This window comes from Haliotis rufescens, unplaced genomic scaffold, assembly GCF_023055435.1.
Source record: "Haliotis rufescens isolate VD_foot unplaced genomic scaffold, xgHalRufe1.0.p SCAF_1, whole genome shotgun sequence".
In the NCBI taxonomy this organism is placed as follows: domain Eukaryota; kingdom Metazoa; phylum Mollusca; class Gastropoda; order Lepetellida; family Haliotidae; genus Haliotis; species Haliotis rufescens.
The window spans coordinates 76,207,759-76,231,720 of record NW_025963779.1 but is presented as its reverse complement, the minus strand read 5'-3'; the positions used below and the strand labels follow the sequence as shown (position 1 = coordinate 76,231,720).

General features: G+C 44.3%; 1 protein-coding gene across 1 annotated transcript; it reads left to right on the top strand.

The window, feature by feature from the left end:
• LOC124118475 (solute carrier family 12 member 3-like) lies at positions 1-23,445 on the top strand. Its single transcript, XM_046480589.2, has 23 exons — positions 1-1,020; positions 3,887-4,009; positions 4,827-4,998; positions 5,291-5,430; positions 5,801-5,914; positions 6,124-6,235; positions 6,885-7,009; positions 7,470-7,697; positions 8,432-8,539; positions 10,108-10,231; positions 10,666-10,767; positions 13,092-13,247; positions 14,034-14,133; positions 14,646-14,757; positions 15,712-15,846; positions 17,199-17,305; positions 17,957-18,096; positions 18,520-18,855; positions 19,205-19,319; positions 20,348-20,434; positions 21,526-21,637; positions 22,274-22,341; positions 22,738-23,445. The coding sequence occupies exons 1-23, from the start codon at positions 202-204 to the stop codon at positions 22,871-22,873; spliced, it is 3,771 nt and encodes a 1,256-aa protein (XP_046336545.2). The 5' UTR covers positions 1-201; the 3' UTR covers positions 22,874-23,445.
• The last annotated feature ends 517 nt before the right edge of the window (positions 23,446-23,962 follow it).

Below are 23,962 nucleotides of genomic sequence, written 5' to 3'. Positions count from 1 at the left end.
ACACCCATGAGATTCCCATGCATGTAGCCGTGACGTCAAGAGGGCTATATAAGTGAGCCTGGCTGTCACTCGAGATGCTGGGGGCATAATTACAAGACTACGAAACAATAGGCTTGTCGTTCATGCTGTTGATGTGCAAGGTACCACCTTGGCTTTATCCTGTTGAAATAGAGTTTGTACCTTGGTTAATTACCTTGGGCCATGGCGCTGGAGAAAGGGGGATTGTGTAGGACGGTTTTAAACTTAAGCCATGATGCAAGTCGAGAAAAGGACTGTGAAACAGACATGGCCAACTCTGGGACAACTATACCAGCACCATCCTCTCCTTCAAGTCCGACACGGAGGAAGGGGCACGTAGAGATGGATGCAACAGTGCTCCTGTCTTTGAAGAATGGCGAGAATGACAACAATGAAGACCATGACTATGTAAATGTCCCGAAGTTACCCAATACAGGAGGACCGGGAGAACATTCAGTTACCATTAACATCACGGCGCCGGATTCAGACGCTGGGGACGTTGAGGAGGACGAGGACGAGGACGAGGAGAGGGATGTTGTCAAGGACAACGACACCAAGGACCAACATGCAGGCCATGAACGTAACCCCGTTCATCAAACCTATGAGAGACACACACGTGCAGGGCGTACAAATCAAAGAAAAATTTCGGTATATTCACAAGGGTCGGACCAAAGTTTGCAAGCGCATTCTATCGTCCCGAGTCGGAAAGGTTCCACGGTGCTGATCGATGAACAGCCTGAGATTATCTCCATGCCTTCAAATTACCTCTCTGCTCCCCATGACAGAGCGTTCCCGAACGGTCCCGACAACAACTACCTAATGTCACCGAGAATGTCGGTGTTTTCCATGTACAGCCAGGCCAGCAGGGGTAGTTTCCAGTCCGACAGGACGTTCAGGGATCCATTCGAAGTTCTTCCGCATGCGGATCATTACAAGAATGTCACGAACGCGTTCGACAACTTCCGGCAACGACCGACACTCCAACAACTTCGAGAAGAACAGGTATGATTTGATTAAGAGAACATAATATTGAAAATGAGGGTGGCCTAGAGGGTAACGCGTTCGTCATGGTTTCCGGGTTCCTTTCCCTACACGTTACAATGTGTGAAATTAAGTTCTGGTGTACCCCGTGTGATATTGCTTAAATATTGTCAAAAGCGGTGTAAAACTATACTCACTCATTTTTAGAGATTTTATTTGACCTCAAATGACATTTGTTTGTTGATCCCCCCAGCGTCGAATAGGTTGTTATAAAACGACGGATGCGCCACGATACACTATGCAGCTACGCGTCCTTTACCGGTGCCAGTATCCGCTGATTGTGGAATGGAATCTCAGATTCGGTCAGATTATGGTGCTGGGTCTGTCAGCACCAACACCTTTGCTCTCACATGTTTCCCTAAAGTTTACCTGGAACATTACGCTGACAGAAAGTGGCGTTAATACCTATTTACCAACTAGAATGTTATGCTTGTGTTAAGTTAAGTTGTTTTGTTAAGTCAATAATTTTGTTAAGTTAATTCAACTCAACAAACAACACTTTGTTTTGCAATACACACGATCGTTGGGAATGTTATTTGTAACCCGACACTTTAATGAAACTAAATTATTCAAAATGTACTGTTTAACCATTTTGATAAATAATAATAATAATAATAATAATAATAATAATACAAAAAGAATAAATTAACACAGATGTTTGAGGTTGGTCCGCGACTCATACATATATGAATAATATACCTTTGTACCGATGGGAACCTGCCGCGGTGTGTGATGACCCTGCGTGCCCTACATTTGCGTGCAACCAGAATACCTCCAGCTTCCAGGGAGTGAAATAATAAAGCCATGACAACGACAAACCGGTTCTAGTGTTAAGCCCTGTCTGGCGCCATCAAAACTCTCCCTCACGCACGTTCAAGTTCAAGGGAAGCCGTTTCGGTAGAGATTTCCTACACCAGAAAAAAAACATATTGATGGATGAGCAAGACTTTAGAACTTAGGTGCTGCTGCTATAGTGTATATGTTCAGATTGAAGATGTTTGATCAAAATAACTGCATAACAGTGTTTGTAAAATCTAGCATTTTGGCCTGTATGGACCTATAACTTCACTGGGGTAGCTCCTTATTCTGAATTCTAATTATGTGTGGATAGTCCTTTCTCTCGTTGGCATCTCATGACGCGAATTCAAGACATAACCCTTTATCTTTTTGTAAAACCTGGTTGATAAAATAATTAAAAAAAATATTCAAACGGTGCATTTACAGGAATCAGCAAACTCGTCGTCATTTCATATTTTTTCTCTTAAGAAATTTAAATGGCAAACAATTGCATATTGTGATCAATTGATTATATGGTTTAACAAAGATGTCTACCTGTTGCACAAGTCAATATATCTCGTGGAATATTTTCCTGACATGCCCTTTTGAAGCGAGGGGGCACGGGTGGCCCAGTCGTCCAAGGCGCCGCGATTCGCTGCTGCGTCCCTTGGGCACGCCAGAAACCTATGATTGTGGGTTCGAATCCTGGTTCGCCCCGATTATGTTTCTAGGTTTGTCAGCACCATACCCGTGCTCGTGGGTATCACCGAAGTGGTAAACGTCTGAGACCTGCATCACTTCGGGATTTCCTCTCACATTAAGCTGACACGCCGCGATATAACTGGAATACTGTTAAAAGCGGCGTTAAACCCAACTCACTCACTAACTTTTGAAGCGAAGGAAATTTCTCTACGGTATTTGCTGTTCGTAATTCCTGACACACCACTTCACTTGTTGAATTAAGAACTTTGATAGAGAGAGTAAATTACCGGCTGCCGCAAAACAAACAACCTGTTAAACCCGTACAACTGCACCAAACTGAACCCATTTAGACGGGTAAGCTGTGTTGGAGCAAGGGACCCGTTCCCCAAAACAGCCTAAGCTCTACGACTCTCCTCCGTCATTGTTGAAGTACACTCATAAAGCTACCTCAGGCGACTATAAGAGCGAGATCAGAATATTTACTTTTACCTTACTTGTAATTAATTCCAACCCTCATCCACAAGTTATCGACATCGATTTTTCAAATCCACCAACGACAGAGTGGGGGCAAATAAAACTTAACTGAGGAGCAAAAGAAAGTATACCGATTTTTTAAAATGTAATTGAATATTGAAATAACTGTTGTTAAATGTGATTATGTCTATTTAACCATCACTCAGTCCTGCAACACACAAAAAGTAAGTGTGTCTGGGTAATGTTGAGTGAAAATAGATTGATTTGATGAAGACTAGGACCAGAAATGAATTTGCAGCCACATGACCGCCATCATGTTTGAAATGATACCGAAAAAAGCAATTCTTTATAAGAAGGTACTGGTACCGTGGGAGGCATGAAAAGCCCGGGTTCGCTCACATATAGTGAGTCTACGAGCTTTCTAAAGGGCGCCCCGTTTGATAAAGATAGGGGGGGGGGCACGGGTGGCCCAGTCGTCTAAGGCGCCGCGATTCGCTTTGCAGAGTTGCGTCCGAAGTGGTAAACGTCTGAGACCTGCATCACTTCGGGCTTTCCTCCCACATTAAGCTGACACGCCGTGATATGACTGGAATACTGTAAAAAGCGGCGTTAAACCCAACTCACTCACTCACTGATATAGATAGACGCTGCCCATGATTAACAACTGAGCTGTGTGTTATCATATTGCGCCCGACGGGTGTAAGTTTGTTCACGCAGTCAATCACTGGTCTGCCTGTAAAAGTCGAATTTTACACGCCTCGACTATTGCTTACTGGCATTGAACATCATCTAATTTACAACTATTGAATATTCTTTTCAATCGCCAAAAGGCTTCACAAATGCGTTAAGATACTCCAATGAATTCTACTTCCAGTCCCCCATTCCCTTGGGCGAGGACCTCCCTGACAGTGATGAGGACGACTCGGGGGGTACCAGGAAGAAGGCAGAGGTCAAGCCACGCCTAGCCGCAAAGTTAGGATGGATCCAGGGGGTTTTGGTATGTAAGAAGGACACGCCCTGAATAATGTGGTCAGATGACCGTGTGCGACAATATTAGCACTGGTAAACGTAAATGATATTTGGTTTGACATAGCAACTTTTAAAGGGCAACGTCAAGCACATTGCGATCTGAATCTGTAACAGTAGCCACGAATACAAAGACGCAAGGCACCCGTGAAGATCAGTATCTGAAGGGGAATATTATGCTGCGTTGTACAGTCAACGCGAGTTTCACAAACTTTAATGACCATTAAAGTCAACACTATTCAATTTCTGTACGTATATATATGAGGAATAACTTTAAATACAATCTTGTCGTGAAATATCTTCAGTATAGCTTTCCTTCCAGTCGTTCTGGATCCGCGAGATTACAAGGTACAATACCCAATTTTGCATTCGTTACCACTCGATGTTTACGTAACCTATATAGCTACAAGATCGCCATTCGGCTTGTCCCGGAACGACACGAGTTGGTCACGAATACAATTTATGTTCTCATCCGGCGTGATATGGCTGGACAGTTGCTCACATCGTCGTAAAACGTACTGTAACCGGATAGCACCCAATGTTGTTTACACTGAACCTTTCAAACTCATAAGAAATTTCTTCTTAAAGCAGTACCTATCGTACGATTCTGACTATAACATATGTTTATGAATCACTATCAAACAGAGATGATACCAGGTGTTCGCCCAAAAGGAGAGGGCATACTGGCCCAAAGGTAGCACCCATTACAAACACATACAAAGGCAAGTCAAAGTCAGTTTGAGTACGTAGCTACCGTATGCAAGTATTGACAGCCTGTGTTGCTGTAGGTGAGGTGCCTGCTGAACATCTTCGGGGTGATGTTGTTCCTGCGCCTCACGTGGATCACGGGGAGATCAGGGATCGGGCTGGCGTCCGTCATCATCCTGCTGTCAGCATTCGTCACCTCAATCACCACCATGTCCATGGCCGCCATCTGTACCAATGGAGAGGTCAAGGGAGGTAAGTCACCAATATGCCAATGTTGTGGCCTGGCTAGTTGCAACATACTAGTAATAGCCGACAGGCGGTTTAAAAGGCATTATCCTGGTTGTGATATCTAACACTTTGTTTAATGTAATTGTTTGTATTGTGTTATTTTCAAATGTACATATCGAACATCATCTCAGTGAGACAAACAGAGGTTTGAGAAACCGCCAGTATTGACAAACCTTTCTATGCAGGGCGTTATAAAGCATGCCTCATGTCCTGTGATATATATCAGACTTGGATATATTTGTTTGCCGTTTCCCAGGGGGCGCTTACTACATGATATCCCGCAGCCTGGGCCCCGAGTTCGGGGGAGCAATTGGGATTGTCTTCTCTCTGGCTAACGCTGTGGCCGCCGCCATGTACGTGGTGGGGTTCGCTGAAACTGTGCGCGACTTGATGTGGGTGAGTTGTTGTGTGAATTTGTGGTGAGCTAGTGGGTTTGGTTAAACGTCACTTTATTAACGTGATTATTTCAGTTTTAGCACGGCACATCAGCTTAGTGTGTGAAGCAAACCTAATTGTTTCAGATCTTACATTTTTACCACTTTGTGGAAACCTATGAGCATAATTAGGGTAAATCTGGAATTGAACTCACTATTAAAGAATTTTTGTACACAACGGGACACAACGCCACCTGTATTTCCAAATGCAAAATGATAGTAGCTGTTTCTGTATATTCCTGTCGTGAATGTATGTGAAGGAGACTTGTAGGTACATTTGACTGAATGGACTCAATGTGTTGACGGACGTTTCACCCAATGACTTCTTGCAGGAGCATGGAACGTACATAACAGGGGACCCCCTCAACGAGGTTCGCATCATCGGCGTCGCCACGTCGTTCCTCATCCTGGGCATCGTGCTGATTGGGCTAGACTTTGAATCTAAGGTACGGAAACTACAGACACACAACCTTGTCAAACCGTCACGCTTTCAAAGTTAAAGGAGGACAATTTTGTGAAACATAAAAGGGCGTTGTTTTTAATTTATTAGTATTGATTCACCAACTATTTATTTTTGTCCAGGTATGTTGTATGTAGAGGCATTAACAGGGTGGATCCGATTGATTACGTGTACTGGGGTGTTCTTCTCCCACAGGCTCAGCTGGTGCTGCTGGTGGTGCTGATGGCAGCCATAGTCAACTTCTTCGTGGGCACCTTCCTCCCCGCCACACCAGAAAGACAGGCCAATGGCTTCGTTGGCTACTCGGGTAACTTAAGCCTAGTGACCCCGCATCCCCTGTAACTCCAGGGCTGAGGGCTCGCATTTCAGGAAACCTACACAAACCCCTTGATCCTTTCCCGATTTCAAATTACCCGCCCTTGATTTCCATTAACATTTTACTGACCATGGAAATGGGTAAGGGAGTACTTGCCACCACCAGTTCTAAAGGACATGAAGGCGTCATCTATCAGACAGACTTCTGAGGGCTTTCATTTGCGCGTCAGTCAGTTTTTTAATGTTGGATTTCTCGCAAGCTCTATCATAATTACGGGGACTGCCGCCATGTTGTTGACATGGCCAACCCAACATTGAGGCTGGTTTGAACTCGCATTGTGATTGGTCCGTTAGAGTTGGGTAGCAAATCAAATTGGCTAATGAAAAGGAGGGCGGCTTTTTGTAGGTGTACCGATATGCGAGCAAGCGAGGATGGTGAACATTTGATTGTGATGCTAACTTCTTGTTAACTTCAGTTTTGTCGAATTGTCTGTGAGGTCAGTTGAACCTGATGGCATTTTTATCTTATTCATCACATGCAATTTTAAGCTATCAAACGTCTCTCTATTAAAATATTTAATTGCGAGTCTTTTAACCATACCATCCGTCTTAGTAGGTGTGGACACTTTGTTCCTTTGTAGGCGAGTTATTGGTGGAGAACTTTGGGCCTGATTTCCGTGGGACGAGTTTCTTTCAAGTATTCGCAATCTTCTTCCCCGCCGCTACTGGGATTCTGGCAGGGGCCAACATATCAGGGGACCTGAAGGTGAGCTACAAATTGTCTTCTGTATATAGAATTACAGTATGCATGTATCGTGACATCCTGTTATCCGGGCGGTATGGTACCCAGTGACGTGTCTGGACTGACAATGTAATGTACTTCATTACCCGAAAAGGGGTTAAGATTAAATAGCAAGACGAATGCTAAATTTAGTCGGGATAAAAGATCTAAGAGCTCTATTTGTTCTAAAACGTGGCAAAAGGTACCGTCAACCAGAAGATATAGGGTTACTTAATATGTCTTGTGGGTCACTTAACATTTTATGTGATAAGTTTAGAAAATGATTTTCATATGAAAGGGTAAAATTGTCAATAGGCACTCCGGCAATAGTTCTTGTTATTAAAACAATTTTGTTAGGATGTGACTTAAACAAGACTTTATAAAAGACAACAGATGGTGCCTATATATTTACTATTTCTTAAATGCGCATTGCACACCCGTACAGGACCCCTCATCTGCAATCCCCCGCGGTACCTTCATGGCTATATTTCTGACAACCATCATCTACCTCGGGATTGCGTGGGCGTGTGGCAGCTGCCTCCTCAGGGATGCGGTTGGCTTCTCCGTTCTTGAAGCGGCATCCGGCAACATCAGCGAAGTTGCTCTCAGCATCGTCAACGTCACTCAGTGTGCAAACACTACGTGCCAATATGGACTTCAAAACGACAACGGGGTATGACAAGGTGTCGGGACCTGTATTCTACCAACACTAATCTTTGGATAAATTGTATTCAGTAACGATGACAACGCATCGAAGGAAACTGCACTAAGCACTACTGTATATGAATATTACATCATGAGGACGTGGTTTTGGAGGTCCCGCAGTGATTTTGATGGCGGTCTGTTTATAATTGTCTGGACACGACAATTCAGTGAGCATCGATCTAAGCAATTGGGATACGTTGACATGCGTCAACCATGTCAGCGAAGCTGACCTCTCGATCCCTTAAGTCGGCTCTTACGACAAGCATGGGTTACTGAAGACCAATTCTAACCCGGATCTTCATGGGTCAGACCACTCGTAAATCGCATGGCATTATAACACTGGCCAGTGTATCAGTGCAATCTGAACTCTCTGTGGTGACTCCTTCACGATAAGGGGCGGTCGGGTAGCCTAGTGGTTAAAGCCTTCGCTCGTCACGACAAAGACCCGGGTTCGATTCCCGACATGGGTACAATGTGTGAAGCCCATTTCTGGTGTCCCCCGCCGTGATATTGCTGGAATATTGCTAAAAGCGGCGTTAAACCATACTCACTCACTCACTCCTTCACGATATCATCTCCTCCTACCGGGTACCCATTAGCTGCTGACTGGAGATCTCACCTCCCGGACAATTACATGTATTGTGTGCAGATGAACATATCAAGCTTGATACCCTCTCATGTGCTCTGTTTTCTCCCTGCCAGGCAGTAGGCGTCGCATCTGCCTTCAAGCCACTAATCCTGGCCGGGATCTTCTCCGCAACCCTGTCATCGGCGCTGGCAAGCATCGTCAGTGCCCCTAAAGTCTTCCAGGTGGGTCTCGCCAACGTCACTGGTACATTAAGTCTAGACATACACTTTTTCTTCCTTTAAGAACCTGGACCGTTATTCGCTTCAGTTTACATTGAGATCAGGGCCCAGTGCTACAAAGCGATCGTAGCGTTATGACAGTCGTACGTCTATGTTAAAGTATGGGCGTTACCATCTCCCTGGGGCAAGGAAGTTTACTGACTAGAAAGGTCCAGTTTCCACCCTTGTCGAACAAGGCTGCAATTATGTAGTGATATTTTGGTTGGACTAACGAGGCTATGCATAGTCCAATCAAAACCCCGTCACAAACGATATCGACATCAAGTTCGTACACTGCCGTGCAGATTTCGGTCGGTTGCAGGACTTGCAAAGCATGTGTACCGCCAACTCGGCGTCATCAGATATTTTCAAAACTTTTTCATGTTTTTAATTTCCAGGTGTTCATGCGATTTGATGCACTTTTCATCACAATATAGATTTGGATTATCGATCCGCCATTTTGTTTGAAGTAAATGCAATTATAAATTTGAAACAAATGATATGAGAGGTGGAATCGAATTGGTCTATAGAGGGGACATAACTCGTACAGCCACTGGTGGCGCTACGATCGAACCCAGAAATTCCAGCCAATTTCGGCAAGGATGGAAACTTGATTTTAACAGTCAGTTAACTCCCTTGCCTCGGGAAGATGGGGAGTTAAGATCGTCTAAGCATCTTAGCGCCATTATCATTTTGTGGAACGTGGTCCTGGTCCTTATCCATTTCGTTTGTGACGAGATAGGACAGTTTGGTTTTGAAACTTTATGGTATTCAGACAGACCACATGATATGTAGCCTCCCCGGTCCTTCTAACTACTACACTGTTGTAAGGTTATGTTAAACGACAGTCGTCGTGTTACGATCGTTTTATGAAACAGGTCCCTAGCTCTTATTTAAAAAACTTTTGGTCTTGACATTATAAGAAACCGATTCTTAATACATTAGTAACGGTGTCTTTTGGTGTTTATGTTTGTCATACACTATAAACTGAAGAAATCTAAAACAAATCACGCAAATTCAGATTCTTCAAGGAGCGGTGGGGTGGCCTAGTGGTTAAAGTGTTCGCTCGTCACGCCGAAGGCAAGGGTTCGATTCCCCACATGGGTGCAATGTGTGAAGCCCATTTCTTGTCCCCCGCCGTGATATTGCTAAAAGCGGCGTAAAATAAAACTCACTCAGAATCTTCAATACCATTTGTCCCAATATTCCGTCTTGACTTTTAAGGGTTTCTTACCGCCACATATTATTTTGAACCTCTTTGCCTCATTCTTTCACAAGCTTTACTAAGCACGTTGTCACACGTTTGAATCCAGATTAAATCATGTCAGGGTTTCTCTAACTTTTATGAAACGCCCGACATCTTCACACGGACAAGTGTAATAAATTTAATTTTGGAGGAGGTATAATATCATATATCACGTAAAACTCTAATAAGAAAGTTGAAAAGAATTTGAAGTCTGATTTTGCCTCTATAGATAGGAGTTAGATCGATCTGACGTTCGTTGTTAAATGTATCCACACTGCTCTTCCAGGCGCTGGGCAAAGATGGTTTGTTTCCATTCATTGGTTATTTTGCCAAAGGTTTCGGCAAATCTGGAGAACCAAAGCGAGGCTACTTCTTGACCTTTGGTATATGTGTAGCAATGACATGCGTCGGTAAGTAAACTTTACATTGAGCGTTGTTAAAGGAGTGTAAGAGAATAGTATTAACGATGAATTATTTTACAAATTGTAACATGAAACTCACTTTATTCCAACCATCCTGCCAAGTCACGTTTGGATATTTACCAATAGGGAAGAGTAACGATACTTTTGGTCTCATTACGATGCATGGAAACACGAAACTATATCATATTTGGTTAAAAAAAGGCAGAAATAGTACACTGTAGTTTATATCCATCACGTGACCTCGTATCGATGCAATAAGTCAACTCATCGAGCCTCACCGGCCTATTAATTTTAGTCGACTTTTACGACAAACGTCGGTTACTGGGTTCGGAGTTAACCCGGTATCCGAACTGAAATGTCGCGATGCACTGAAACGGGTGAACCGTTAAGTCCCTGGTTCAAATGCCGCTTGTATGTTTCAGGCGCCCTGGACATCATTGCTCCTATTATTTCCAACTTCTTCCTCATGGCGTATGCGCTCATCAACTTCTCCTGTTTCGATGCCTCGTTCGCCAACTCCCCTGGTAAGTTATATCGACTTCTCCTGTTCCGTTGCCTCGTTCGCCAACTCCCCTGATAACTTCTCCTGTTTCGATGCCTCGTTCGCTAACTCCCCTGGTAACTTCTCCTGTTTCGATGCCTCGTTCGCTAACTCCCCTGGTAACTTCTCCTGTTTCGATGCCTCGTTCGCTAACTTCCCTGGTAACTTCTCCTGTTTTGATGCCTCGTTCGCTAACTCCCCTGGTAACTTCTCCTGGTTCGATGCCTCGTTCGCCAACTCCCCTGGTACCTTCTCCTGTTCCGTTGCCTCGTTCGCTAACTCCCCTGGTAACTTCTCCTGTTTCGATGCCTCGTTCGCCAACTCCCCTGGTAAGTTATATCGACTTCTCCTGTTTCGATGCCCCGTTCTCTTACTCCCCTGGTAACTTCTCCTGTTTCGATGCCTCGTTTGCCAACTCCCCTGGTAACTTCTCCTGTTTCGATGCCTCGTTCGCCAACTCCCCTGGTACCTTCTCCTGTTCCGTTGCCTCGTTCGCCAACTCCCCTGGTAACTTCTCCTGTCTCGATGCCCCGTTCTCTTACTCCCCTGGTAACTTCTCCTGTTTCGATGCCTCGTTCGCCAACTCCCCTGGTAACTTTTCCTGTTCCGTTGCCTCGTTCGCCAACTCCCCTGGTAAGTTATATCGACTTCTCCTGTTTCGATGCCCCGTTCTCTTACTCCCCTGGTAACTTCTCCTGTTCCGTTGCCTCGTTCGCCAACTCCCCTGGTAAGTTATATCGACTTCTCCTGTTTCGATGCCCCGTTCTCTTACTCCCCTGGTTACTTCTCCTGTTCCGATGCCTCGTTCGCTAACTCCCCTGGTAACTTCTCCTGGTTCGATGCCTCGTTCGCCAACTCCCCTGGTACCTTCTCCTGTTCCGTTGCCTCGTTCGCTAACTCCCCTGGTAACTTCTCCTGTTTCGATGCCTCGTTCGCCAACTCCCCTGGTAAGTTATATCGACTTCTCCTGTTTCGATGCCCCGTTCTCTTACTCCCCTGGTAACTTCTCCTGTTTCGATGCCTCGTTTGCCAACTCCCCTGGTAACTTCTCCTGTTTCGATGCCTCGTTCGCCAACTCCCCTGGTACCTTCTCCTGTTCCGTTGCCTCGTTCGCCAACTCCCCTGGTAACTTCTCCTGTCTCGATGCCCCGTTCTCTTACTCCCCTGGTAACTTCTCCTGTTTCGATGCCTCGTTCGCCAACTCCCCTGGTAACTTTTCCTGTTCCGTTGCCTCGTTCGCCAACTCCCCTGGTAAGTTATATCGACTTCTCCTGTTTCGATGCCCCGTTCTCTTACTCCCCTGGTAACTTCTCCTGTTCCGTTGCCTCGTTCGCCAACTCCCCTGGTAAGTTATATCGACTTCTCCTGTTTCGATGCCCCGTTCTCTTACTCCCCTGGTTACTTCTCCTGTTCCGATGCCTCGTTCGCTAACTCCCCTGGTACCTTCTCCTGTTCCGTTGCCTCGTTCGCTAACTCCCCTGGTACCTTCTCCTGTTCCGATGCCTCGTTCGCTAACTCCCCTGGTACCTTCTCCTGTTCCGTTGCCTCGTTCGCTAACTCCCCTGGTACCTTCTCCTGTTCCGTTGCCTCGTTCGCTAACTCCCCTGGTAACTTCTCCTGTTTCGATGCCCCGTTCTCTTACTCCCCTGGTAACTTCTCCTGTTTCGATGCCCCGTTCTCTTACTACCCTGGTAACTTCTCCTGTTCCGATGCCTCGTTTGCCAACTCCCCTGGTAAGTTATATCGACTTCTCCTGTTTCGATGCCCCGTTCGCTTACTCCCCTGGTAACTTCTCCTGTTTCGATGCCTCGTTCGCCAACTCCCCTGGTAACTTTTCCTGTTTCGATGCCCCGTTCTCTTACTCCCCTGGTAACTTCTCCTGTTTCGATGCCCCGTTCTCTTACTCCCCTGGTAACTTCTCCTGTTTCGATGCCCCGTTCTCTTACTCCCCTGGTAACTTCTCCTGTTCCGATGCCTCGTTTGCCAACTCCCCTGGTAAGTTATATCGACTTCTCCTGTTCCGATGCCTCGTTCGCCAACTCACACTGCATGCACGTCACTATATAAGTGCAATAAATTTGAACGCGACGCTAAACCCCACTTTACTCATGCAGTGCAATAATGCGATACAAGCCCCGCCAATTGTCAACATAAACGCAAAACAATGCCACGATATCACTTGTCTTGAGAAGTATTTATATGCCACTCATTTATTTCATTTAAACCTTTGAATTACAAGGCGAGTTTACTTCATTTATCCGGAAGTCGCTTGTTTTCATCCGTACTGATGCTCTCATGTCTTCCCAGGGTTCCGGCCCGCCTACAAGCTGTACAACAAGTGGGTCAGCCTCCTGGGAGCCCTGCTCTGTCTGGCAGTCATGTTCCTCATCAACTGGTGGGCAGCCCTCGTTACATTCGTCGTCATCACGGCGCTGTACCTGTTTCTCAAGCACAGAAAACCAGGTGACGTATTATCACACTAGTGGGTGAGTGAGTGAATGAATGCTGACTGTAGTCGGCAATAGTCGAGCTAAACCAGTGAGTGAGTGAGTGAGTGAGTATGGTTTTACGCCGCTTTTAGCAATATTCCAGCAATATCACGGCGAGGGACACAAGAAATGGGCTTCAGACATTGTACCCATGTCGGGAATCGAACCCGGGTCTTCGGTGTGACGAGAGAACGCTTTAACCACTAGGCTACCCGACCGCCTCCGAGCTATACCACATCACCCTAGAAATAATCGGACCGTGCAAGCATGTGGTTGATGTAAGTGTGGTTTAGAATTCCAGTTTTATCACGGAGTGTCTGCTTGATGTGGGATTAAAACCCGAAGTGAAGCATTTCTCAGACGTTTACCTCTTGATGAAACCCATGGCCACGGGCATGGTGCTGACAAACCTATAAACATAATCGGGGCGAACGGGGATTCGAGCCCACGATAATAAGTTTCCGGCAAGGTGTGGCGCTTTAGACGACTGGGCCACCCGTCCTCCACTACAACTAGTTCTGATAATGAGTGAGTGAGTGAGTTTGGTTTTACGCTGCTTTTTAGAAATATTCCAGCAATATCACGGCGGGGGACACCAGAAATGGGCTTCACACATTGTACCCATGTCGGGATTCGAACCCAGGTCTTCGGCGTGACGAGCGAACGCTTTAACCACTAGGCTACCCGACCGCCCTAGTTCTGATAGCGGCTTGTGTCTAGTCTCACCCCTCTCACGGTGTACTACCCTTCTTTATTACAGATGTAAACTGGGGTTCTTCCACCCAGGCGCATGCGTACAAGGACGCATTACAAGGCACACTTAAACTAGCTGATACGGATGAACATGTTAAAAACTTTCGGTAAGTTAAACACACGGTAACACTATAAGTGACTAATTCTCGAATTTCATTCTGACTGTGCACCCATTCCTTCCGACTTTATATGTTTAAATAGAGATAAAACTTCAGTCAACTTCAATGTATGCACAACCAGATCGTTTTCTATGAGCATCTAAATATATTTTGCCAGGGCTAGGGTCAAACTATTCCCAACCGGACATTGTACCTATCTCATGAGACCTACAGCGGGTACCGGGATAGGGTCGGGTAATAATGGGGTGGGTCCCCGGGTAGTAAATTTGGACTCGTCCCAGCCCTAATGAAAATGTATTGCATTCACTTGCACATAGATACATTTTACAACTTGATGTTATGTTATATGGTAAAAGGGTTATTATATTGCATATCACACCTTATATCAACCCGAGACCCCAATATCAGATATGGGATCGAGGGTTGGTAAGGGGTGTGATATACACATGTGGAAACTGCCATATTATATCCTCTATGTCTAACACATACCTTTACTTCAGCCCTCAGATACTGGTTCTCAGTGGTTATCCCAGGAACAGGCCAGCCCTGGTCGACTTCGTGTCCACCCTCACACAGAAACAGTCCCTCCTCGTCTGTGCGCACGTGCTGCTGGTCAGTGCTGACCCGTGTCTAGGATTACATATACCAACACTAGCTAAAAAATAAATCTGATGGGGTTCATGTAAAGGACACCCAAGTTGGCTTTTTAAAGGTGTTCGGGCCAGAAAGAAGCTGAAATTTCATTCCATCGGTCAAATATGGCACGGGTGATTCAGTGGGCTAAAACGCCGCGATTTGCGTCCCTTTCCCACGCCAGGATCCGCTCATTTGGTTGAAAATGTTTTCCTGATGAAGATCATTGGCTTGTCAGCGCGTCTTCATCTTGTAAGAGGCCAGTGAAGATCCGGGGTAGAATAGATCTTCAGCAACCCATTCTTGCCGTAAATGTCGTCTATGCTTGTCCTAAGAGGCGACTAACGGGATCGGGTGGTCAGGCTCGCTGACTTGGTTGATGCATGTCATCGATGCAAATTGCGTGGATCGATGTTCATGTTGTCAATCACTGGATTGTCTGGTCCAGACTCGATTACTTACAGACCGCTGTCATATAGCTGGAATATTGCTGAGTGCGGCGTTAAACACCAAACAAACAAACAAACAAACAAACAAACAAACAAATCATTTTGTAAGACCTGCGTTTTTTATATTTTTCTCCAAAACCAAACAGACAATCCATCACTGAATTTTTTTTTCAAAACGGCGTTAATCTCTCTCACTCCATATGTCAAGATATTTATGTGTTTTCAGTTTATTCACCAGTATTCAAGTAATATGTAATATGTGTAATATGGTTCCGGTTTTAAGATTAAGTTGCTGTTCTACTCTAAAATGGAGACTAAAAAGTAGTCATTGATACAGGTATACTACAATGACACTGTCTTTGACCAATACATTTATATTATTATGAATTATGTGTAATTTGTGACATATTGCAAAGTTGATAAATTCTTTACGATGTGAAGATGTGAAATTAAGGTTTTACGGATATCGTTATTTCTTTATCAGGGTGATTTATCTGATCACGTGACCCACATACGATCAACGGCAGCTTACAAGTGGTTCAACAACAGAAACCTCCGGGCTTTCTACACAAACATCGCCGCCCCCAATCTGAGGATCGGCATCCAGGCTATATTACAGGTACTTTGTCCTTCATTCAAAGGGTGCAACATAAAATGCGGTATCCCTACTGTCGTTCATTCGTACATTTAAACAGAGTGGACCCTCGTTAATCAGGACGTCCCGTTCCCGGTGAACTCGTCCGGTTTAACTAATGGGACCAGGTTAATATTCATTTGCATATATATTGTCTATATCCATAACCTAAAAACAATTACACTAACGCACAATCTCATTAAAATCAGATCTTAGTTCTCGCTATCGCTAAACATCTGAGGACATCCCATTACGGGTCACGTCAGAACGACCTTTCATCCGACCAATCAAAGCGTCGCTTACCAGGTCATGAAAGTGACAGTCGGAATGTATTTTCTAATCATGCAACCTCGGAAAGGTTAGCACAGGGTATTCCGAACGACAGTTACAGTACGTAGGAAGCACTGTCATACACTCTCAACCATATATTAGACATTCCGGAATGTTCGTTTGTTCAGTTTTCAAAATATTAATCGAGAACTGTGCCAATATATTTTTCAAGCGTAGACAGAAATGGAATTCAGCAGTTTGAAACGAGTGCCGTAAAGCTCAAGAAAGCTGCTTTCTAATTGGCTGATGTCGACTTCTTGTTGGTCATTTCAGTCAGTTCGCGAAAGGTCGTCCTGACGTGACCAGTAATGGGATGTACTCAGATCTTTGTTTAGCGGCAGCGAGAACTTAGATCTGATTTTATTCCTGGTTGGCTGATAGGAGAATGGGCGGGACTTATGTTGCATGAGTGTCCTGAACGATGGCACTGATTTTTATATAGATTTCTTGTGTGTTAATGATTAAATAAACGGAAGTTATTAAATAATCGGAAGTTATCATTGTTGACGTTTTTATTCATAAGCTACTCGCATTTACAGTGGGCACACCGGTTTTCACGTTACCTCTATAAACCCCATACGTTGCCGCTCGACACTGATCGTGACCTCACAATCGTATGGCTCAGCCGATTCGGTTACTACCTAAAGATACACAAAAATCACCACCCGCATATGCACGTGAAGGACCTGGTTAGAACTGGCCTTCAGCAAAACATGCTTGTCGTAAGAGTAAGATGTGTTCAGAAACATAACGACGTCAGCCTGTAGCGGCGACTAACGGGATCGAGTAGTCAGGCTTTCTGACTTGGTTGATGCATGTTATCGAATCCCAAATGCGTAGATCGATTCTTATGATTTCAATCACTGGATTGTATGGTCGAGACTCAGTTATTTACAGACCACCGTCATATACGTAGAATATTGCTGATGGCGATGTTAAATAACAAACAAACAAACAATAAAACATTGTATGTATGTATTTTGTGATTTCAAACATTGCATTTCCAGACATCGGGCGTGGGCAAGTTGCGACCTAACACCCTCATCATCGGGTACAAGGGGGACTGGCAGGTGGACGACCCCAGGGTGGTCTTCAACTACTTCTGTGTTCTACAGTAGGTTGACATCGTTCGTGTTATCATCTGTGTGTTATCATCTTCATTATCCAGCGTATTACGAGGAGACATCAGATGGTTTTAAGCCTGATTATTGTAGGTTGTTGTCAGAAATAAGCGTGACATATATTACCACTGAGCTGTTTTTGTTGCGTCACCTTTCATAATGTAATTCGGTGATTACATTTAACCTGGGGTGCGTTTCAAAGCACGAAACGCTTGCAAGCCACGTACAACGATTCGCCTTACAACTGGGCGCTAACGTTCAGCCGTTTGCAATCACACCAATCGCTGACTGACGTCGCTTCGTGCTCAAACCAAAATGGCGGCGTTCATCAGCGGAACATGAATTTCATGACTGGATACATTGGGAAATGGGCAAAGGCAGCGAAGACCCCATCATTCTCAGTCTGCTCCACATCTTCAAAGTAGTCATAAATTTCATCAGTTCGTCATCGGGCCTCCTCTATTACGTTCTTCATTAGGGCAAGGCAACCAAGCGGTAGTTGCGCCGCCATTTTGGAAGAGGACGCAAGCACTTCCAGCTGTTGTAGACCCCGAAGTAGCGATTAATTTGCTTACTCTATAAGCGATTCGTGGCTTACAACCCGCCTTTGATATTGTGTGATGATCCCTGAACTATATTTACAGCGACGCGTGTGACCTGCGTTACGGTGTGGGGATCCTGCGGTCTGTGGAAGGGTTTGACATCCACAAAGTTCCCGACGAACTTCTCTCTGCCACGGACGAAGATATCAGCGAATGGATGAACCCTGACCTCTCTGATGACGGTGGGTTTGGACAGAACACAGTACTTAATAGTTTCTATTGAAATGACGTGGACAAAGTGTATTGATTTTAGTTCACGTGGGTCCTAGGTTCAAATGTTTTCGTGTATGTCAGACTTAGTCTGATACGTAAAATGTGACATTTCATGGGGACAACTGGTGATACACAATCGTACCTTTTCCATTAATGTAAGGTATTCCCTGAAGAGCTACATTGGCCATTTATGACGGGTTGGTGCCCGTTTAACGTCTGTATCGTGACATTGACCTTCATTTACATTGTTGCTTACGGAATGATTTATCTATTTATTGCTTTTACGGAAAAGATCTGCGTTCGCCTGATTACCACTGGTAAATCGACGTTATTTGCATTGCATCTGACGTAAATCTTCGGGGAATAAGTTCAAGGAATTGTTCTAATTTCAGAAATCCATATAGATAAATCTGATGATGAGGAAAGCGATCATGATGAGAAACACACACCTAGGTCCAACGTCACACCAGTACCATCCGTTGTCGTTGACGGAGTTAACGGTATGCCGCTGGAAAAACTCACACAGAAATTAGACGGAGAAATAAACAAAGCATTCACATACGGGGAGGACGAGTCCATTTCCGATGGAAGGATAGATCAGAGCGCCTACGACCGGAAACGTGCCCAGCTCATCAAGGGGATATCTGTCGACGACGAGCGCCTTGGGAACAGATTCCGCCGACGCCAGGTCGGGACTATTGACGTCTGGTGGCTCTTTGATGACGGAGGTAATTTGAATAATTCCTGGTCTTCAAATATTTGGACGAAGGCGTTATGCTTGTATATACAATTTTTTAAACAAATACACTGATATTGTGTTACGAAATCATAAAAAATCAAAGCAATGTGTATGCCAGCCTCGTTGCTATTCACGAAGGCCAGTGACGTCACACATATTTTACCGTATAAGCCTTCGGAAACAGCGCTCTCTGGATCGTTACTGAATAAAAAAACGTCGACGCCGGAGAATAAAAGTCACGATTATCCACCGAGCGCAGCTTTCTTTGGGTGTAAAGGGGAAAATAGCGGTGAAAATTATAAAAACATAAAACATACGTACGTATATGTTCGCCCCAGGCCTCACCCTGCTCCTGCCTCAGATCCTGTCCACCCGGAAACAGTGGCGGGGGTGCAAACTCCGGGTGTTCTGTGCAGGAACCAAGCGAGACAACATGGACGAAGACCAGCGCAGGTAGGCGAACAAATTGTTGTGCTACGGATAAGGACATGGAAAGGTTTATCATTAGCAGGTTATTTTCAACGTGACCAGGTCGCCAGGCTTCCCCGCCCCTTTTCTCAGTAGACTGAAAAATATATTTTGTAAACTGCCGGGCACAAACAAGTATACACTTGAATTGTTTGATAGGCATAACTTCGAACTTGACGGATGACAAAATAGACACAATTTATGGATAACAACTTCTTTATTTACTATAAAGGTTACGTTTTGGTGTAGATCCTTACACCGTTGTCAAGTGTACACTTGAAAATTGGATTTGACCAAAACATATCAAACGTTATCAAAATGTTACTCGGCAGAAAAGAGTCGCCGAAACAATGCAAACTTAAGGGCCAAAAAACAACTTTGAAGCCCGTATCAAATACATCACCATGGAATAGCCATCTCTTCCTTGTTTCATTTTAGCCACCATCAAACATGGGTGTATACTTTCTTCTGCCCGACAGGTTACCTTAGAAACCATGACCGAAAACAATGATAACGCTTGTGTTTAAACCAAGAAAATATTCACAGAAATAATATCGAAACCAGATTTTGTAATCTGACAAAACAAACATGATCGATCATCGTGAAAAGAAATCGTGTGACCCCGGCATGTTTGAAATGACCCGCATGGTGAAGCGAAATATATTTTAAAAACTTGGTTTTATGGTCATAACATGAATAATGATTAAAAATAGTTCCGATAAGAAAAGGCTCAGGCATGGAGTGGGTTTATTGAAAGTGGTATATATTAAGGCACAAGTGACCCAGTGGTTTTAGGCTGATTTATGTAGAAGCCAGGATCCGCATGGTGGGTTTGAATCCCAGTATCGCTCAGCTGATGATCCTTGGTTCGTCAGCATTAAACCCATACTGCTAGGCGTCGAAAGTGATAAACGACCACTGACACGATGACATAAAGCGGAAATGCTATTCAAATTGGCGTTGAACCCAACTCATTCACTGCAACACTGCATTCACTGTAAACTTTCTTGCAGGATGGCGTCGCTGCTCAGTAAATTCCGCATCGACTATACCCAGATCACTGTGATACCAGACTTAAAGAAGAAACCCAAGAGGGCGAGGTAAATACGGATGTAATTGTACCATCATTATTGACACGATGGAGTTTGGTTTTTGGTTGGTTGGTTTGTTGTTTAACGCCGCACTCAGCAGTATTCCAGCTATATGACGGCGCTCTGTAAATAATCGAGTCAGGACCAGACAATCCTGTGATTGACATCATGAGCATCGATCCATGCAATTGGGATCGATGACATGCATCAACCAAGTCAGCGAACCTGACCACCCGATCCCGTTAGTCGCCTTTTACGACAAGCATGGGTTGCTGAAGACCTATTCTACCCCGGAATCTTCACGGGTCAACACGATGGAGAACATCAACTCCACTTGGTTGACACGAGTTCATGAGAGACTAATTGCACAAAGCGGTCTGAACTCAAATATGGCAAGTATCAACACCCTGTGTTTGTTTGTTGTTTAACGCTGTACTCAGCAATATTCAAGCTATATGCCGGCGGTCTCTAAGTAATCAAGTCTGGAACAGACAATCCAGTGATTAACATAAGCATCAAACTTGGCAATGGGGATAAAATGACCACCCGATCCCGTCATTCGCCCCTTACGAAAAGCATGGGTTGCTGAAGACCACGACCAACCCGGATCTTCTCAGGGATAACGCTCTGTGAGAATATCCGGTCAGAAAAGGCTCCGCCACCAATTGAAGACCATTGTGTGGTCACAATATGTGAGCTGTTTGAAGGGTAAACTGTGTGGGTTGTTGCTCATGCTATCAACCACTGTTGTCCTGGTCTAGACTCTTATGTTGTGTTTGCTTGTTGTTTAACGCCGCACTCGGCAATATCTCAGCTTTATGACGGCGGTCTGTAAATAATCGAGTCTGTACCAGACAATACAGTGATTGATATCATGAGCATCGATCCACGCCATTGGGATACGATGATGTGCATCAACCAAGTCAGCGAGCCTGACCATCCGATCCCGTTATCCATCCTCTCCAGGCTGACGTCGTTATATGTTTCTGACCACAACATATTCTTCTGTTCCTGTGAACCAATGTTCTTGTTCCCGAAAACATCGTAAATATTAGATGAGGAAGACAGTGTATTAAAAGGATGCACATGCTTTGTTTCAGCTACAAGGAGTTCGAGTCCATGATCTACAGGTGGAGGCTGCGTCCGGGTGAATCTCAGATTGACCTACCCTGGAAAATAACTGACTCGGATCTCAGAGCACAGAAACATAAGGTAGCTGTTCATCCATACCGCACATCCTTGAATAACAACCTTTCTTCAATGAGCTCAGATCATAAATGTATACCTGCTTCTTTAAAACTCATGAAACATTGAGAAGGTGCATTTGAAGCACATTTTAAATGACCTGGATGCACTCGTCCCTCGAATAACGCCTGAGGACCTTCCGAAGTAAATAAACTCCACGATTTTATGATAGTCACAGGAATTTACGGTACAGTTCAACACGATGTGTAGCAATCGGCAAACCTCGGCCATTTCCGTAACTGCAAAGTCTGAATTCAAGTGACCGATTGTATTTAGAGTGTATATTTTAAGCTTCTCACAAGAGGGTTTGCCAGTAAGTTGGTTTCTATGTTTGAGTCATAATGTGACTTACCTTGTTCTGATTCGACTTTCAATCACTTTGTTGTTGAACCCCAGACAAGGTAAAGTGCACAGGAGAATCTTACCGGGATTTGAATTTGGTATACAAATTAAAGATTAAATTTAATTTAATTTACATACAATTGATAAACCGCTAGACTACAGAAACTTAACCGTATGACACTGTCTTTAAGTGTGTTCCATATAGTTCATATTTCCTACATTGAAACGTGTTTAGAGACTGACCATTTATCTATATTCCAGACCTACATGAAACTCCGTCTCCGCGAGCTCTTGTTAGAAAACTCCACTGATGCCTCTCTCATAGTTATGTAAGTATTTCTCTCCTTCAATGTGTACATTAGTCTGCTCCATTTCTCAAACTGCTTTGGGAGAATTTCTTCCCAAATTTAGCCGACACGCCACACCGAGTTGTTTGTTGTATAAGGCCCCACTCAGCAATATTCCAGCTATATGATGGCGTCCGTAAATAATGGAGTCAGCACCAGACAAACTAGTGAATGATATGATAAGCAAGATCCTATAACGTCAGGTCACGAGGACACCCTTTCAATCCAGTCATTTAGCCTGACCACCTGATCGTACCTGTCACCGCTTACGATCAGCAAGGGTCGTTGGGTACTAGAGTTACACATTACCTAGTTAATATACAATGCTACCACATGCCATCAATTGTAAGTCTGTTAAAGATTGGTGTGTGTTTGTAGGACCCTGCCCGTGCTGCGCAAGACGTCGTGCCCAGCAGGGCTGTACATGGCGTGGCTGGAGATCCTGACGAGCAACCTCCCTCCCACACTACTACTTCGCGGAAACCAGGAGAGCGTCCTCACCTATTTCTCTTAGTGACTGCAGTCAACACAGAACAAGATGTCCTCAACCAGTGATTTGAGTTCGTTTAGAAAAATCATTCAATGTTCACATGTCCTTTTATTGAGGAGAGAAAGCACCATGCTGTATTTGTTTTTGTGACTATCATTTGAACAATATGCACAGAGTTGTGTACCTTAGCAGTACCAGGATCATGAGCTCGAATCCCAGATTCGCCCTGATTACGATTCTTGGTTTCTTGTGGGTCAACAAATTTCCCCCACATTAGTGAGTAACTGAGTGGGTGTGTAGGTTTTACCCCGCTTTTATTAATATTCCAGCAACATCTCGACTTGAAATGGTCAACTCCCATGACACTGTTCAAAGCGGTGGTAACCCTAACTCAATCACACTCATTATCATATATGACTTGCTGGACATGAAGGGGTATAGATCTCAGATATTCCAGTTCCTGGTCATGTTTGTCCTCATAACAATGAGAACACATTGAACGTGTTTGACAAGTTGCCATGTCTCTTGACTAAAGTGTGTGTACATAGTGTTTTGTAAAGGATATTTCGATGGTCATATAAACGTTAGAAATGGAAGTCGTTTTTCTGGTTTGTTTATTTCGGGGAAGTAGCATTAAACCCCCGTAATCAATGCTTTATAAAATACCAAGTACATTGACAATCTGTTGACCAAGGGGTATGACGTGTGAGTGAGTGAATGTTATTTTAGGCCAGTCAGCAACAGACAGACCAGTTGTTTGAACTATTTTATATACAGCGGCATAGAATACTTGTAAAATACGTGTTTATTAGGGTAAAGAAAAAGTTGGTGGTCTCACATAGAATATCGTTGAGAAGCAACATTAGTTAGAAGCACATTAGTTATCAATATAATCACCTTTGACTTCATTAGCGATGCCCCAGCCTCATTGAAGTCTTCATCTTGTACCCTGTTCGCACGCACCTGTTTGCATACCCATGTAAATATACATACGTTTGCAAAATATGCACATCTGTGTAATTTTGTCATGTGAACGCAATTGCATATGTGTGCAAATTTGCGCCAAATTTACATCAATTCCAGAGGTTTTGCAAATGTGAAACTAAATATACA

Bases quoted from the DNA above. Each gene is read 5' to 3' on its own strand.
- LOC124118475 (XM_046480589.2), top strand. From the start codon at position 202: ATGGCGCTGGAGAAAGGGGGATTGTGTAGGACGGTTTTAAACTTAAGC. The intron at 7,010-7,469 runs GTGAGCTACAAA...ACACCCGTACAG, and splicing joins ACATATCAGGGGACCTGAAG to GACCCCTCATCTGCAATCCC. The intron at 8,540-10,107 runs GTGGGTCTCGCC...CTGCTCTTCCAG, and splicing joins GTGCCCCTAAAGTCTTCCAG to GCGCTGGGCAAAGATGGTTT.